Here is a 14,794-nt window from a genome sequence, read left to right on the forward strand (position 1 = left end):
GAGGACACGAGTTAAGAGCGAGGACACGAGTTAGAGCGAGGACACAAGTTGGAGCGAGGACACGAGTTAGAGTGAGGACACGAGTTAAGAGCAAGGACACAAGTTAGAGCGAGGACACGAGTTAGAGCGAGGGACAACCGGTTAGAGCGAGGACACGAGTTAGAGCGAGGACACAAGTTAGAGCGAGGACACAAGTTAAGAGCAAGGACACGAGTTAGAGCGAGGACACAAGTTAGAGCGAGGACACAAGTTAGAGCGAGGACACGAGTTAGAGCGAGGACACGAGTTAAGAGCGAGGACACGAGTTAGAGCAAGGACATGAGTTAGAGCGAGGGACAACCGGTTAGAGCGAGGACACAAGTTAGAGCGAGGACACATGTTAAGAGCAAGGACACAAGTTAGAGCGAGGACACGAGTTAGAGCAAGGACACGAGTTAGAGCGAGGACACGAGTTAAGAGCAAGGACACGAGTTAGAGCGAGGACACGAGTTAAGAGCGAGGACACAAGTTAGAGCGAGGACACGAGTTAGAGCGAGGACACGAGTTAGAGCGAGGACACGAGTTAAGAGCAAGGACACGAGTTAGAGCGAGGACACAAGTTAGAGCGAGGACACAAGTTAGAGCAAGGACACGAGTTAGAGCGAGGACACAAGTTAGAGCGAGGACACGAGTTAAGAGCGAGGACACGAGTTAAGAGCGAGGACACGAGTTAGAGCAAGGACACGAGTTAGAGCGAGGACACAAGTTAGAGCGAGGACACGAGTTAAGAGCGAGGACACGAGTTAAGAGCGAGGACACGAGTTAGAGCGAAGACACGAGTTAAGAGCGAGGACACAAGTTAGAGCGAGGACACGAGTTAGAGCGAGGACACAAGTTAGAGCGAGGACACGAGTTAAGAGCGAGGACACGAGTTAAGAGCGAGGACACAAGTTAGAGCGAGGACACGAGTTAGAGCGAGGACACGAGTTAGAGCGAGGACACGAGTTAGAGCGAGGACACATGTTAAGAGCAAGGACACAAGTTAGAGCGAGGACACGAGTTAGAGCAAGGACACGAGTTAGAGCGAGGACACGAGTTAGAGCGAGGACACGAGTTAGAGCGAGGACACGAGTTAGAGCGAGGACACATGTTAAGAGCAAGGACACAAGTTAGAGCGAGGACACGAGTTAGAGCAAGGACACGAGTTAGAGCGAGGACACGAGTTAGAGCAAGGACACGAGTTAGAGCAAGGACACGAGTTAGAGCGAGGACACAAGTTAGAGCGAGGACACGAGTTAAGAGCGAGGACACAAGTTAGAGCAAGGACACGAGTTAGAGCGAGGACACGAGTTAGAGCAAGGACACGAGTTAGAGCGAGGACACAAGTTAGAGCGAGGACACGAGTTAGAGCGAGGACACGAGTTAGAGCGAGGACACGAGTTAGAGCGAGGACACATGTTAAGAGCAAGGACACAAGTTAGAGCGAGGACACGAGTTAGAGCAAGGACACGAGTTAGAGCGAGGACACGAGTTAAGAGCAAGGACACGAGTTAGAGCGAGGACACGAGTTAGAGCGAGGACATTAAGCATCCTGATCTGCAGTCACATCAGGACGGCAGCAGGTGAATCTTCAGATGACAGCTGAGCAGGATGCTTCACTCCACATGTCTGTCCATCAGATGAAATTACAGAGGCTGGCAGAGACACTGCAGCAGGCTGGCAGAGACACTGCAGCAGGCTGGCAGAGACACTGCAGCAGGCTGGCAGAGACACTGCAGCAGGCTGGCAGAGACACTGCAGCAGGCTGGCAGTGCCCGCTGCAGTGAATAAAACATGGACAAGGGAGAACCTGTACACACAGGCAGGAAGGGACTGCTGGGACAGAGAGAGAGAGAGACGAAGAAAAGAGAGAGAGAGAGAGACGAAGAAAAGAGAGAGAGAGAGAGCTGGGTGGAGCGGAGCAGGAGCTCACAGCAGGTGTGTGTGTGTGTGTGTGTGTGTGTGTGTGTGTGTGTGTGTGTGGGCTGTTCTTGTGTACCCACCTGTCTGATCCGAGGAGGTGGAACACTCTGCTGGGATCACAGATCTCCTGAGTCACCTGCAGTCAGAGAAACAACAACACAGACTAAGTGTTCTCTTCCTCCCCTGAACTGATGCTCACAATAACCCCGAGTCTGATCCTGATGTGAACACTGTCAGCTGTTTACACTCCGCACACTGTGATGTCTCCCAGCAGCTCTATGACACCCTAAAGGTGGGTCTACAACCTGAATATTAGTCCATCAGTATGAACTCATCCATTCATACACATTCACACACTGATGGTAGAGGCTGCTGCAGAGTGAAGAGTCCATCAGTATGAACTCATCCATTCACACACATTCACACACTGATGGTAGAGGCTGCTGCAGAGTAAAGAGTCCATCAGTATGAACTCATCCATTCATACACATTCACACACTGATGGTAGAGGCTGCTGCAGAGTCCATCAGTATGAACTCATCCATTCATACACATTCACACACTGATGGTAGAGGCTGCTGCAGAGTCCATCAGTATGAACTCATCCATTCATACACATTCACACACTGATGGTAGAGGCTGCAGAGTAAAGAGTCCATCAGTATGAACTCATCCATTCATACACACTCACACACTGATGGTAGAGGCTGCTGCAGAGTAGAGTCCATCAGTATGAACTCATCCATTCATACACACTCACACACTGATGGTAGAGGCTGCTTCAGTATGAACTCATCCATTCATACACAGATGAGCCAATGACAGTGTTGATGATGATGACAGTGGTGTTCTCTGTACAGTTGGTGTCGGGCTGTGATCATGGCTCAGGTGTGTTGTACCTGTACCTACCTGTAACTGAGTCCTGTGTCTACAGACTCTGAACAGCCCTGTAGCTTCTGTCAGACATGTCATTCACGACCCTCCCTCCCATGTTGACAGGTCAAGAAAACCTATCGACAGGTGTGATGGTGGAGGTGGTGTGACACCTGCCAGGTGTGAGTTTTTGGCCTTGAGACTGATCTGTTTAGGTCAGTTAGAGAACAAGGTCTCGGTGTTCAGAGGTGTACTCAGCTGAGGGCTGGACGCTCCTGAATGCCTTCTTTGTGAGGCGACTCGTAACGAGACAGAGGCTAAATTATTTAGAGCCGCTCTCTGTTGTGTGACGCTCTCGTTTATGATCGAGCATGAATTTTGAATGGCCGCTGACATTTCAAAAATCCGTTATGGGAGCTCGGTCAGGCCGGGCACAGACTCATAATAGACCTAGTGTTTCATCAGAAGGCTGCAGGGCGGCGTCTGACACGGTGAGCTCTGAAAAGAGTGGTCCCTGTCAACAGATCATTTTTCAGCAGAACGCTTCACCGCCTAGCGATCTCTTCAACTTTTATTGTCCTGCGGAGTGCGACTCATGATCAGGTTTACATGGACTCCCTCCATGAAAAGAGGACAAAATCATGACCTGCGTCGACACAAAGACGCTTTGTCTGAGGTCGAACTTGCAGGATCACCTGACCACGACACAAACACTCAGCACTCAGAGTCTTTGTTCACCAGAGTCAGACGTGTTTGTTCACACGATGGACAAACACGTCTGAGTTCAGACCTGCACAGCTTCAACTCTTTAGCTTTCCTCTCAGCTCAATAAATACAACTTTAGATATTTTGTCCAATAAGAACACAAACTGGAGAACTAGTTATAATACTTTTTCCCAAAGCTGCATCAAATCAACATTGAAACATTCAGATAGAAGACTTGAGGAGTGACGGGATCTCCAAAGTGTGGACTATCTGTAACTCTTCATTTAAAGGGTTATTTCAGATGAAACAGACGTCTTTTAAAAGTGTCTCCAGAGCTCAGCAGCTGATTAACTTCCACAGGTAAGGGTCCAAACAGGTAAGGGTCTAAGGGTCCAAACAGGTAAGGGTCTAAGGGTCCAAACAGGTAAGGGTCTAAGGGTCCAAACAGGTAAGGGTCTAAACAGGTAAGGGTCTAAGGGTCCAAACAGGTAAGGGTCTAAAAAGGTAAGGGTCTAAGGGTCCAAACAGGTAAGGGTCTAAAAAGGTAAGGGTCTAAGGGTCCAAACAGGTAAGGGTCTAAGGGTCCAAACAGGTAAGGGTCTAAGGGTCCAAACAGGTAAGGGTCTAAGGGTCCAAACAGGTAAGGGTCTAAAAAGGTAAGGGTCTAAGGGTCCAAACAGGTAAGGGTCTAAGGGTCCAAACAGGTAAGGGTCTAAGGGTCCAAACAGGTAAGGGTCTAAGGGTCCAAACAGGTAAGGGTCTAAGGGTCCAAACAGGTAAGGGTCCAAACAGGTAAGGGTCTAAGGGTCCAAACAGGTAAGGGTCTAAAAAGGTAAGGGTCTAAGGGTCCAAACAGGTAAGGGTCTAAGGGTCCAAACAGGTAAGGGTCTAAAAAGGTAAGGGTCTAAACAGGTAAGGGTCCAAACAGGTAAGGGCCTAAACAGGTAAGGGTCTAAGGGTCCAAACAGGTAAGGGTCTAAGGGTCCAAACAGGTAAGGGTCTAAGGGTCCAAACAGGTATGGGTCTAAGGGTCCAAACAGGTAAGGGTCTAAGGGTCCAAACAGGTAAGGGTCTAAGGGTCCAAAAAGGTAAGGGTGTAAGGGTCCAAACAGGTAAGGGTATAAACAGGTAAGGGTCTAAGGGTCCAAACAGGTAAGGGTCTAAACAGGTAAGGGTGTAAGGGTCCAAACAGGTAAGGGTCTAAGGGTCCAAACAGGTAAGGGTCTAAACAGGTAAGGGTGTAAGGGTCCAAACAGGTAAGGGTCCAAACAGGTAAGGGTCTAAACAGGTAAGGGTCTAAACAGGTAAGGGTCTAAGGGTCTAAACAGGTAAGGGTCTAAGGGTCTAAACAGGTAAGGGTCTAAGGGTCCAAACAGGTAAGGGTCTAAGGGTCCAAACAGGTAAGGGTCTAAACACGTAAGGGTGTAAGGGTCTAAACAGGTAAGGGTCTAAACAGGTAAGGGTGTAAGGGTCTAAACAGGTAAGGGTCCAAACACCAGGATGAAAAAGTGGGAGGGCGGCCTCAACCCTCTCACTATGTACACTTTTATTTTGAAAAATAAACAGGAGGATGTCATGAAAGCAACAATTCAGGACATCAAGTGTACGGTATGATGGGGGAATGAGGGACCAGTAAAGGCTGCACTGACTTCTCACTGGGCCTTCTCTGATTGGTCGATAGGCCAAAACAAGATGGCAGGCTCCGATTTAGCCGTGTGAGCTAACAAAGGAAACTATTCCACTGAAATTTAAAAGTTTAAAACTTCCCTTTAAATCTGAATATACACAAAGAGAAGCTCCTGGATTTCGTAGAAACGCGCAGAGTTCATCACCGGTCTCAGAAAGCAAGTGGACTTTACAGGAAGCTGCTAAATAGTACCGTTTTTAGACCGTGTGGTAATTTTCACTGACTCGAGGCAGCGAGAGTTACGCAAAGGATGATGGTCTTTGTGGTTCCCAATCCAGTATACTTAGCGAAGCCACACGGTGGTGAAGACCAAAAGTTTCATACTGACACAGATCCCAGATGTAAGGGGACACTTGTGTTCACCCTAAATAGACAGTTGTGTTTCTTTCCTAATGGTCACAGTTTGATGGCGTTACATTTTACCTCGTTAGATTTGAAGCTCTTTCCCTGCATGCCGTGTTTCCAGAAGGCGAGCACGCTGTCCTGAAGGCACACTGTGGGACGAGGAGAGAGTACAGGAATTACCTCCATGGATTAAATGTGCGTCTCTCTCCGAGCCGCCTAAACACTCACCCACTGATCCGATGCTGAATTCGAAGCTGAGCTCTGACGCTAGCTTCTTGTTGGACTTCAGTCGACCCTGAAGATTGACGATCTTGAGGTTTTCTGAGGAGGTACGTGTAAAAAAGACCACGATGAACCTTTGTACTTTTGTCTGCATTGTCTGAAACTTTAAGAAACTAGAAAAATCCAACTCACGGTCCAAACACACCAACACCGTGTCTCTCTCCAGCTGGGTGACGTGGATCGCATCCACCTGCTGATGACCTGCAGGGAGGAACCACACTTACAGTCGGTCTACTACGGTCCAGATAGATTATAGAGAACGCTCTTCTCCTCCTTTAGGCCTATCATGTCCCACTTACTTGTTCCCATCTCGGTGAACCAGGAGGAGCACGAGTTCAGGTTGATGGTCTCAAAGCGGACCACCTGGCCCGGCTCTGTGCCCTGACTTATGGCCACGCACACCAGAGGGTACTCCTGCTCCGGAACCACCAGCATCTCAAATACCTTCAGAGGGCTCGGCAGGGGGAAGTCAAAGTGCTGCGGAGGAGGGAGAGTCAGGGTCCTCGCTGGTCAGCACCAGAGTGACTGCTCAGTTAAACGCATTATAATCACTCACAGATGTAAGGTAGCAGAGACTGACCTTGATGAGCATGAACCTCTGCATGGGCTCATACCACTGTAACAGGACAATCCCCGACTGCAGAGCTCCACACAGGTACTTATGACCCGTGTACGGGTTCCTCACTGTGGACACAGCAGACGAGAGACTTGTTGGACTTTAAATCACCGTTAGCAAACACAGATGGGGGGAATAAAATCCGATGAAAAGGAAACCGAGAGGTCACTCACCGATGCAACACTTGTGACAGCCTTTTGTGTCGGGGATCTTGGTTGTCAAAGCGAACCTCCTGGGGAAAGAGAACAGACCACGGTCATTAAACAGATCTTGGCATTTAGAATCCGTGCAGTCAAGGTTAGGGTTAGGATCACCTTGGTAAGATCTTGTCTGGGAAGCGGTGAGTCTGAAACTGAGCGGCGAGGCCTGGCTTCTTCAGCTGCTCAAAGAGGCCGATCAGATTGTGGGAGTAGAGCTGGAAGGTTTTCCCTGCAGCAGAGATTTAAGCACGAGCATCATGAGTGACAGAGCTACAGAGGACCTCCTGTTACTTGATACTTTACAGTCGGGGCTTTTTACCCCTCACAGTCCTGTGCTTGTTTTATCAACAGTTTCAGTTCTGCAACTTTCTCTTCTTGTTTGTGTTCAGGTAACCATGGCGATTGAAACTGAACATGTTATGTTGCAGTGGGATAATTAATGAGCAGCAGTTGATTCATCTGGCCTGTAGCGTTCTTCCTTCCTCAAACACCTCTGTGGTCCAATCACGGGCTTGTGGTTGTGTCGATACATTTTTTGGATGTGAACATGAGGTACAAAGGCTTCTCCGTAGGAACACAAGAACATTGCACATAATTTGATGCAGAAGTATAAATCATGCTTTGAAATACGAAGCCTGTCTAGGACTGAGATGAGATTTTACATGCTAGCTCTCCAACAGAACTTTGGAACGCTAAGCACCATGACTGTTTCTTTGGCAGGATGTAAAACTCTTCGTACTTTCAGTCAGTGAGTCCCAGAAACAAAAAGAGTAAAGCTGTCTTCATGAAGATTAGAGTAATGTCACAGTGTGGTGAAGCAGCTGTAGAAAGGTTAGACGTGAACAGGTGAAAACAGACATGTGGTGATGATGTGAAGCATGATTACCTTCTGAGGAAGCCAGTTAGTAGAAGATCAAATCAAGCCAGGCGAGAGGAGGAGGAGCAAGAGGAGGAGAGAGAGAAGAGGTTCATTAAACCACAGTGCAGTTTGTAATCGCATCCACAGCTGTGCAGACGAGGACAGACACTAACAACTGGCGCTCAAACAGCATGTCTGCACAAACATACGACACTGTGACTCAGTGACATCAGTGAAAACAATCGTGTTTGTCAGGAGCTGCCTCCCTCTAAGGCCTTGGATTGTGCGTCCGACCACAGATACAGGTGTTTTATGGCTACAGGTACGGAGCTGTCTCGAGCAGCAGATATCAAACAGGACAAAGAAGCAGCAGGAGGTGAAAGGAGCCACAGGAGGCTGACATTCATCCATCACTCACCAGATAAAGACATCAGGTTGTTGTTGATAATGTACAGCCACGTGCACTTCCTGGGGAACAGCTGGAGGACGAGGAGAACACAGAAAGAACCATCAGCAGACTACGATGTGTTGATGGCTCATGCTCGTATCACGGTAACGATAAAAATGCAGTTCAAGGGACTGACAGGTGTTCTGACTGTAGAGATAGGTGAGTGACAGGTGTTCTGACTGTAGAGATAGGTGAGTGACAGGTGTTCTGACTGTAGAGATAGGTGAGTGACAGGTGTTCTGACTGTAGAGATAGGTGAGTGACAGGTGTTCTGACTGTAGAGATAGGTGAGTGACAGGTGTTCTGACTGTAACTATAGGTGATTGACAGGTGTTCTGACTGTAACTATAGGTGATTGACAGGTGTTCTGACTGTAACTATAGGTGATTGACAGGTGTTCTGACTGTAACTATAGGTGATTGACAGGTGTTCTGACTGTAACTATAGGTGATTGACAGGGGTTCTGACTGTAGAGATAGGTGAGTGACAGGTGTTCTGACTGTAGAGATACGTGATTGACAGGTGTTCCGACTGTAGAGATAGGTGAGTGACAGGTGTTCTGACTGTAGAGATACGTGATTGACAGGTGTTCTGACTGTAGAGATAGGTGAGTGACAGGTGTTCTGACTGTAGAGATAGGTGATTGACAGGTGTTCTGACTGTAGAGATAGGTGATTGACAGGTGTTCTGACTGTAACTATAGGTGATTGACAGGTGTTCTGACTGTAACTATAGGTGATTGACAGGTGTTCTGACTGTAACTATAGGTGATTGACAGGTGTTCTGACTGTAACTATAGGTGAGTGACAGGTGTTCTGACTGTAGAGATAGGTGATTGACAGGTGTTCTGACTGTAGAGATACGTGAGTGACAGGTGTTCTGATTGTAACTATAGGTGATTGACAGGTGTTCTGACTGTAGAGATAGGTGAGTGACAGGTGTTCTGACTGTAGAGATACGTGATTGACAGGTGTTCCGACTGTAGAGATAGGTGAGTGACAGGTGTTCTGACTGTAGAGATACGTGATTGACAGGTGTTCTGACTGTAGAGATAGGTGAGTGACAGGTGTTCTGACTGTAGAGATAGGTGAGTGACAGGGGTTCTGACTGTAGAGATAGGTGATTGACAGGTGTTCTGACTGTAGAGATAGGTGATTGACAGGTGTTCTGACTGTAACTATAGGTGATTGACAGGTGTTCTGACTGTAACTATAGGTGATTGACAGGTGTTCTGACTGTAACTATAGGTGATTGACAGGTGTTCTGACTGTAACTATAGGTGATTGACAGGTGTTCTGACTGTAGAGATAGGTGATTGACAGGTGTTCTGATTGTAACTATAGGTGATTGACAGGTGTTCTGACTGTAACTATAGGTGATTGACAGGTGTTCTGACTGTAGAGATAGGTGAGTGACAGGTGTTCTGATTGTAACTATAGGTGATTGACAGGTGTTCTGACTGTAACTATAGGTGATTGACAGGTGTTCTGATTGTAACTATAGGTGATTGACAGGTGTTCTGACTGTAACTATAGGTGATTGACAGGTGTTCTGAGGATGATCAGCAGATCTAAGCGATGGTTACCTGCTCCATAGTGGCTTCATGCAGCTCGTTTAGATTTAGCGTATAGATACCATCCTCCGTCCCAAAGATCAGGTACTGATCTGGAAAAGAATATGCAGTCTTTAACAACACCTGAAAAAGAATACTGTGTGCGTGTCACACCTGCTGCACAGAGTCGTACCTTTGGTGTCAGGATGAATCCATGATGTTGCACAATTAATCTTCAGAGGACAGCCGTCAAACACTTTGGAGAAACAGGCTCCCATCTGAAATGAAAAGCAGCATGGCTCAGGGGAGGAAGGCGTCTGGATCAAAGAAACTATCATGTCAGCTTGAGTTCAATTAGCTGGGGACAGAGAATGCAGAGGAACTCATGCAGAGAGAAACCACAGAGAGGAGAGTAACCACAGAGAGGAGAGTAACCACAGAGAGGAGAGTAACCACAGAGAGGAGAGTAACCACAGAGAGGAGAGTAACCACAGAGAGGAGAGTAACCACAGAGAGGAGAGTAACCACAGAGAGGAGAGTAACCACAGAGAGGAGAGTAACCACAGAGAGGAGAGTAACCACAGAGAGAAACCACAGAGAGGAGAGTAACCACAGAGAGGAGAGTAACCACAGAGAGGAGAGTAACCACAGAGAGGAGAGTAACCACAGAGAGGAGAGTAACCACAGAGAGGAGAGAAACCACAGAGAGGAGAGTAACCACAGAGAGGAGAGTAACCACAGAGAGAAGAGTAACCACAGAGAGAAACCACAGAGAGAAGAGTAACCACAGAGAGGAGAGTAACCACAGAGAGGAGAGTAACCACAGAGAGAAACCACAGAGAGGAGAGTAACCACAGAGAGGAGAGTAATCACAGAGAGAAACCACAGAGAGAAGAGTAACCACAGAGAGGAGAGTAACCACAGAGAGAAGAGTAACCACAGAGAGGAGTAACCACAGAGAGAAGAGTAACCACAGAGAGGAGAGTAACCACAGAGAGGAGAGTAACCACAGAGAGGAGAGTAACCACAGAGAGGAGAGTAACCACAGAGAGGAGAGTAACCACAGAGAGGAGAGTAACCAGAGAGAGGAGAGTAATCACAGAGAGAAACCACAGAGAGAAGAGTAACCACAGAGAGGAGAGTAACCACAGAGAGGAGTAACCACAGAGAGAAGAGTAACCACAGAGAGGAGTAACCACAGAGAGGAGAGTAACCACAGAGAGGAGAGTAACCACAGAGAGGAGAGTAACCACAGAGAGGAGTAACCACAGAGAGAAGAGTAACCACAGAGAGGAGAGTAACCACAGAGAGGAGTAACCACAGAGAGAAGAGTAACCACAGAGAGGAGAGTAACCACAGAGAGGAGAGTAACCACAGAGAGGAGAGTAACCACAGAGAGGAGAGTAACCACAGAGAGGAGAGTAACCACAGAGAGGAGAGTAACCACAGAGAGGAGAGTAACCACAGAGAGAAGAGTAACCACAGAGAGGAGAGTAACCACAGAGAGAAGAGTAACCACAGAGAGGAGTAACCACAGAGAGGAGAGTAACCACAGAGAGGAGAGTAACCACAGAGAGGAGAGTAACCACAGAGAGGAGAGTAACCACAGAGAGGAGAGTAACCACAGAGAGAAGAGTAACCACAGAGAGGAGAGTAACCAGAGAGAGAAGAGTAACCACAGAGAGAAACCACAGAGAGAAGAGTAACCACAGAGAGGAGTAACCACAGAGAGGAGAGTAATCACAGAGAGGAGAGTAACCACAGAGAGAGGAGTAACCACAGAGAGGAGAGTAACCACAGAGAGGAGAGTAATCACAGAGAGGAGAGTAACCACAGAGAGGAGAGTAACCACAGAGAGAAGAGTAACCACAGAGAGGAGAGTAACCACAGAGAGGAGAGTAACCACAGAGAGGAGTAACCACAGAGAGGAGAGTAACCACAGAGAGAAGAGTAACCACAGAGAGGAGTAATCACAGAGAGAAGAGTAACCACAGAGAGGAGTAACCACAGAGAGGAGAGTAACCACAGAGAGGAGTAACCACAGAGAGGAGAGTAACCACAGAGAGGAGAGTAACCACAGAGAGGAGTAATCACAGAGAGGAGAGTAACCACAGAGATGAGAGTAACCACAGAGAGAAGAGTAACCACAGAGAGAAGAGTAACCACAGAGAGGAGAGTAACCACAGAGAGGAGAGTAACCACAGAGAGGAGAGTAACCACAGAGAGAAGAGTAACCACAGAGAGGAGAGTAACCACAGAGATGAGAGTAACCACAGAGAGGAGAGTAACCACAGAGAGGAGAGTAACCACAGAGAGGAGAGTAACCACAGAGAGGAGAGTAACCACAGAGAGAAGAGTAACCACAGAGAGGAGAGTAACCACAGAGAGGAGAGTAACCACAGAGAGGAGAGTAACCACAGAGAGAAGAGTAATCACAGAGAGGAGAGTAACCACAGAGAGGAGTAACCACAGAGAGGAGAGTAACCACAGAGAGAAGAGTAACCACAGAGAGAAGAGTAACCACAGAGAGGAGTAACCACAGAGAGGAGTAACCACAGAGAGGAGTAACCACAGAGAGGAGTAATCACAGAGAGGAGAGTAACCACAGAGAGGAGTAACCACAGAGAGGAGTAACCACAGAGAGGAGTAACCACAGAGAGGAGAGTAACCACAGAGAGGAGTAACCACAGAGAGAAGAGTAACCACAGAGAGGAGTAACCACAGAGAGAAGAGTAACCACAGAGAGAAGAGTAATCACAGAGAGGAGTAACCACAGAGAGGAGTAACCACAGAGAGGAGTAACCACAGAATGTATGAAAACAGAGTCGGATGATTTTCTCACCAGGACTTTTGGGGTCGGCGGCAGACCATTGATGGCTGGTTTCTGAAGGGGAGACGAGGAAAACAAAATTAAAACACAACAAGAGAACAAATCAGAAATGATGGCATCACAATTAGAGTCCTAAGGTAGCTGAAGGTGTAACCATAAGATCAACATAAAGTAGAATTGTGTTGGAGGTTTTTGTGGAGCTCATTGAAACTAATAAAAAACACAAAGGAATGCTACGATCACAGAAGAGGATGACAAACAGAGTGGTAATATTAAGTCAAAAACATAATGTGCTAATCGTTGTGGATTCTCCTCAGACTCACAGGGAATTCCTTCTTCTCCTTCCGGTGCTGTCTGTTAGGGAGAGGTTTGCTGTCTCCGTCCACGCTGCCGTCTGAATCATCTATGACCACAGAAAGGTCAAAGCGCTCATCAAACAAGAAAATGTTCAGAGTGAGCTGACTTAGAGAAGGCAGCAGGATATAATCAGGAGAATTCACCTGGAGCCAGTGGGAGGGGCTTAGACTGTCTGCACGCCACCTCTACCGTCTCTACAGACTGTCTGCACGCCACCTCTACCGTCTCTACAGACTGTCTGCACGCCACCTCTACAGTCTCTACAGACTGTCTGCACGCCACCTCTACAGTCTCTACAGACTGTCTGCACGCCACCTCTACCGTCTCTACAGACTGTCTGCACGCCACCTCTACCGTCTCTACAGACTGTCTGCACGCCACCTCTACCGTCTCTACAGACTGTCTGCACGCCACCTCTACCGTCTCTACAGACTGTCTGCACGCCACCTCTACCGTCTCTACAGACTGTCTGCACGCCACCTCTACCATCTCTACAGACTGTCTGCACGCCACCTCTACAGACTGTCTGCACGCCACCTCTACCGTCTCTACAGACTGTCTGCACGCCACCTCTACCGTCTCTACAGACTGTCTGCACGCCACCTCTACCGTCTCTACAGACTGTCTGCACGCCACCTCTACAGACTGTCTGCACGCCACCTCTACCGTCTCTACAGACTGTCTGCACGCCACCTCTACCACCTCTACAGACTGTCTGCACGCCACCTCTACCACCTCTACAGACTGTCTGCACGCCACCTCTACCGTCTCTACAGACTGTCTGCACGCCACCTCTACCGTCTCTACAGACTGTCTGCACGCCACCTCTACCGTCTCTACAGACTGTCTGCACGCCATCTCTACCGTCTCTACAGACTGTCTGCACGCCACCTCTACAGACTGTCTGCACGCCACCTCTACCGTCTCTACAGACTGTCTGCACGCCACCTCTACCGTCTCTACAGACTGTCTGCACGCCATCTCTACCGTCTCTACAGACTGTCTGCACGCCATCTCTACCGTCTCTACAGACTGTCTGCACGCCACCTCTACAGACTGTCTGCACGCCACCTCTACAGACTGTCTGCACGCCACTTCTACCGTGCTCTAATCAAGCTGCTGCATTCTGTTTCCACCATCTTCTTCTCCACATTCTGTTCATCTACACGCAGCACTCGCACAGATTCTCTTTATAGCTTCCTATAAAGGACTCTGTGCGTACGCCACTTCCCCCTCTGCTGTCTGACAGGGAAAGTATCCTGCTGTGTAAATGACCAGACCAGGATGCTGGGTTAGACTGTGTCTGTCATTAAGTCCTCTGACTTTTCTCGCTGCATAAGAAAAGCTCGGGAAGGTGAGTTTACGTGAAAACAGAAAGTAACAGATTGACAATCCAAACAGCAGATGTAAACATCAAAGTGTCTTACCTTTATAGTCAGGTGTAATGACAGCTTATAAAGAGAGACACACTCAGTTTAAGAAGACAGACGAGATGACAAAGATTAAAGAGCACATAAGAGTCAGCTAATATCACAGAAAGAGATTGTATCTTATCTTACATCTCCTCTCTCATCTCATCTCATCTCTCATCTCATCTCTCATCTCTCCTTTCATCTCCTCTCTCATCTCATCTCTCATCTCTCATTTAATTTCATCTCTCATTTCATCTCATCTCTCCTCATCTCTCATTTCATCTCATCTCTCATCTCATCTCTCATTTCATCTCATCTCTCATTTCATCTCATCTCTCATCTCATCTCTCATTTCATCTCTCATTTCATCTCATCTCTCATCTCATCTCTCATCTCATCTCTCATTTCATCTCTCATCTCATCTCTCATTTCATCTCATCTCTCATCTCATCTCTCATTTCATCTCATCTCTCATCTCATTTCATCTCATCTCTCATTTCATCTCATTTCATTTCATCTCATCTCTCTCTCATCTCTCATTTCATCTCATCTCTCATCTCATCTCATTTCATCTCATCTCTCTCTCATCTCTCATTTCATCTCATCTCTCATTTCATCTCATCTCATCTCTCATCTCATTTCATCTCATCTCATCTCTCATTTCATCTCATCTCATCTCTCATCTCA

At 47.7% G+C, this 14,794-nt stretch overlaps 2 protein-coding genes across 2 annotated transcripts in view; one reads left to right on the forward strand and one right to left on the reverse strand.

Annotated features, from left to right (window-relative positions):
• atl1 (atlastin GTPase 1) overlaps positions 1-14,794 on the forward strand; it is a 170,355-nt gene that overhangs the window by 126,533 nt on the left and 29,028 nt on the right. The gene's annotated exons all lie outside the window — the stretch shown is intronic.
• Positions 1-14,794, reverse strand: part of map4k5 (mitogen-activated protein kinase kinase kinase kinase 5) — a 32,156-nt gene that overhangs the window by 818 nt on the left and 16,544 nt on the right. The window contains exons 20-32 of the mRNA XM_079369953.1: positions 12,662-12,741; positions 12,351-12,392; positions 9,702-9,786; positions 9,542-9,621; positions 7,927-7,987; positions 6,764-6,878; positions 6,623-6,681; positions 6,414-6,517; positions 6,133-6,310; positions 5,966-6,034; positions 5,780-5,872; positions 5,630-5,700; positions 2,022-2,077 (exon numbers count right to left, since the gene is read on the reverse strand). Coding sequence (XP_079226079.1) covers positions 2,022-2,077; positions 5,630-5,700; positions 5,780-5,872; positions 5,966-6,034; positions 6,133-6,310; positions 6,414-6,517; positions 6,623-6,681; positions 6,764-6,878; positions 7,927-7,987; positions 9,542-9,621; positions 9,702-9,786; positions 12,351-12,392; positions 12,662-12,741 — 1,093 coding nt within the window. The remainder of the gene's footprint in view (positions 1-2,021; positions 2,078-5,629; positions 5,701-5,779; positions 5,873-5,965; positions 6,035-6,132; positions 6,311-6,413; positions 6,518-6,622; positions 6,682-6,763; positions 6,879-7,926; positions 7,988-9,541; positions 9,622-9,701; positions 9,787-12,350; positions 12,393-12,661; positions 12,742-14,794) is intronic.

Source organism: Symphodus melops (genome assembly GCF_947650265.1).
Source record: "Symphodus melops genome assembly, chromosome: 19".
NCBI lineage: Eukaryota > Metazoa > Chordata > Actinopteri > Labriformes > Labridae > Symphodus > Symphodus melops.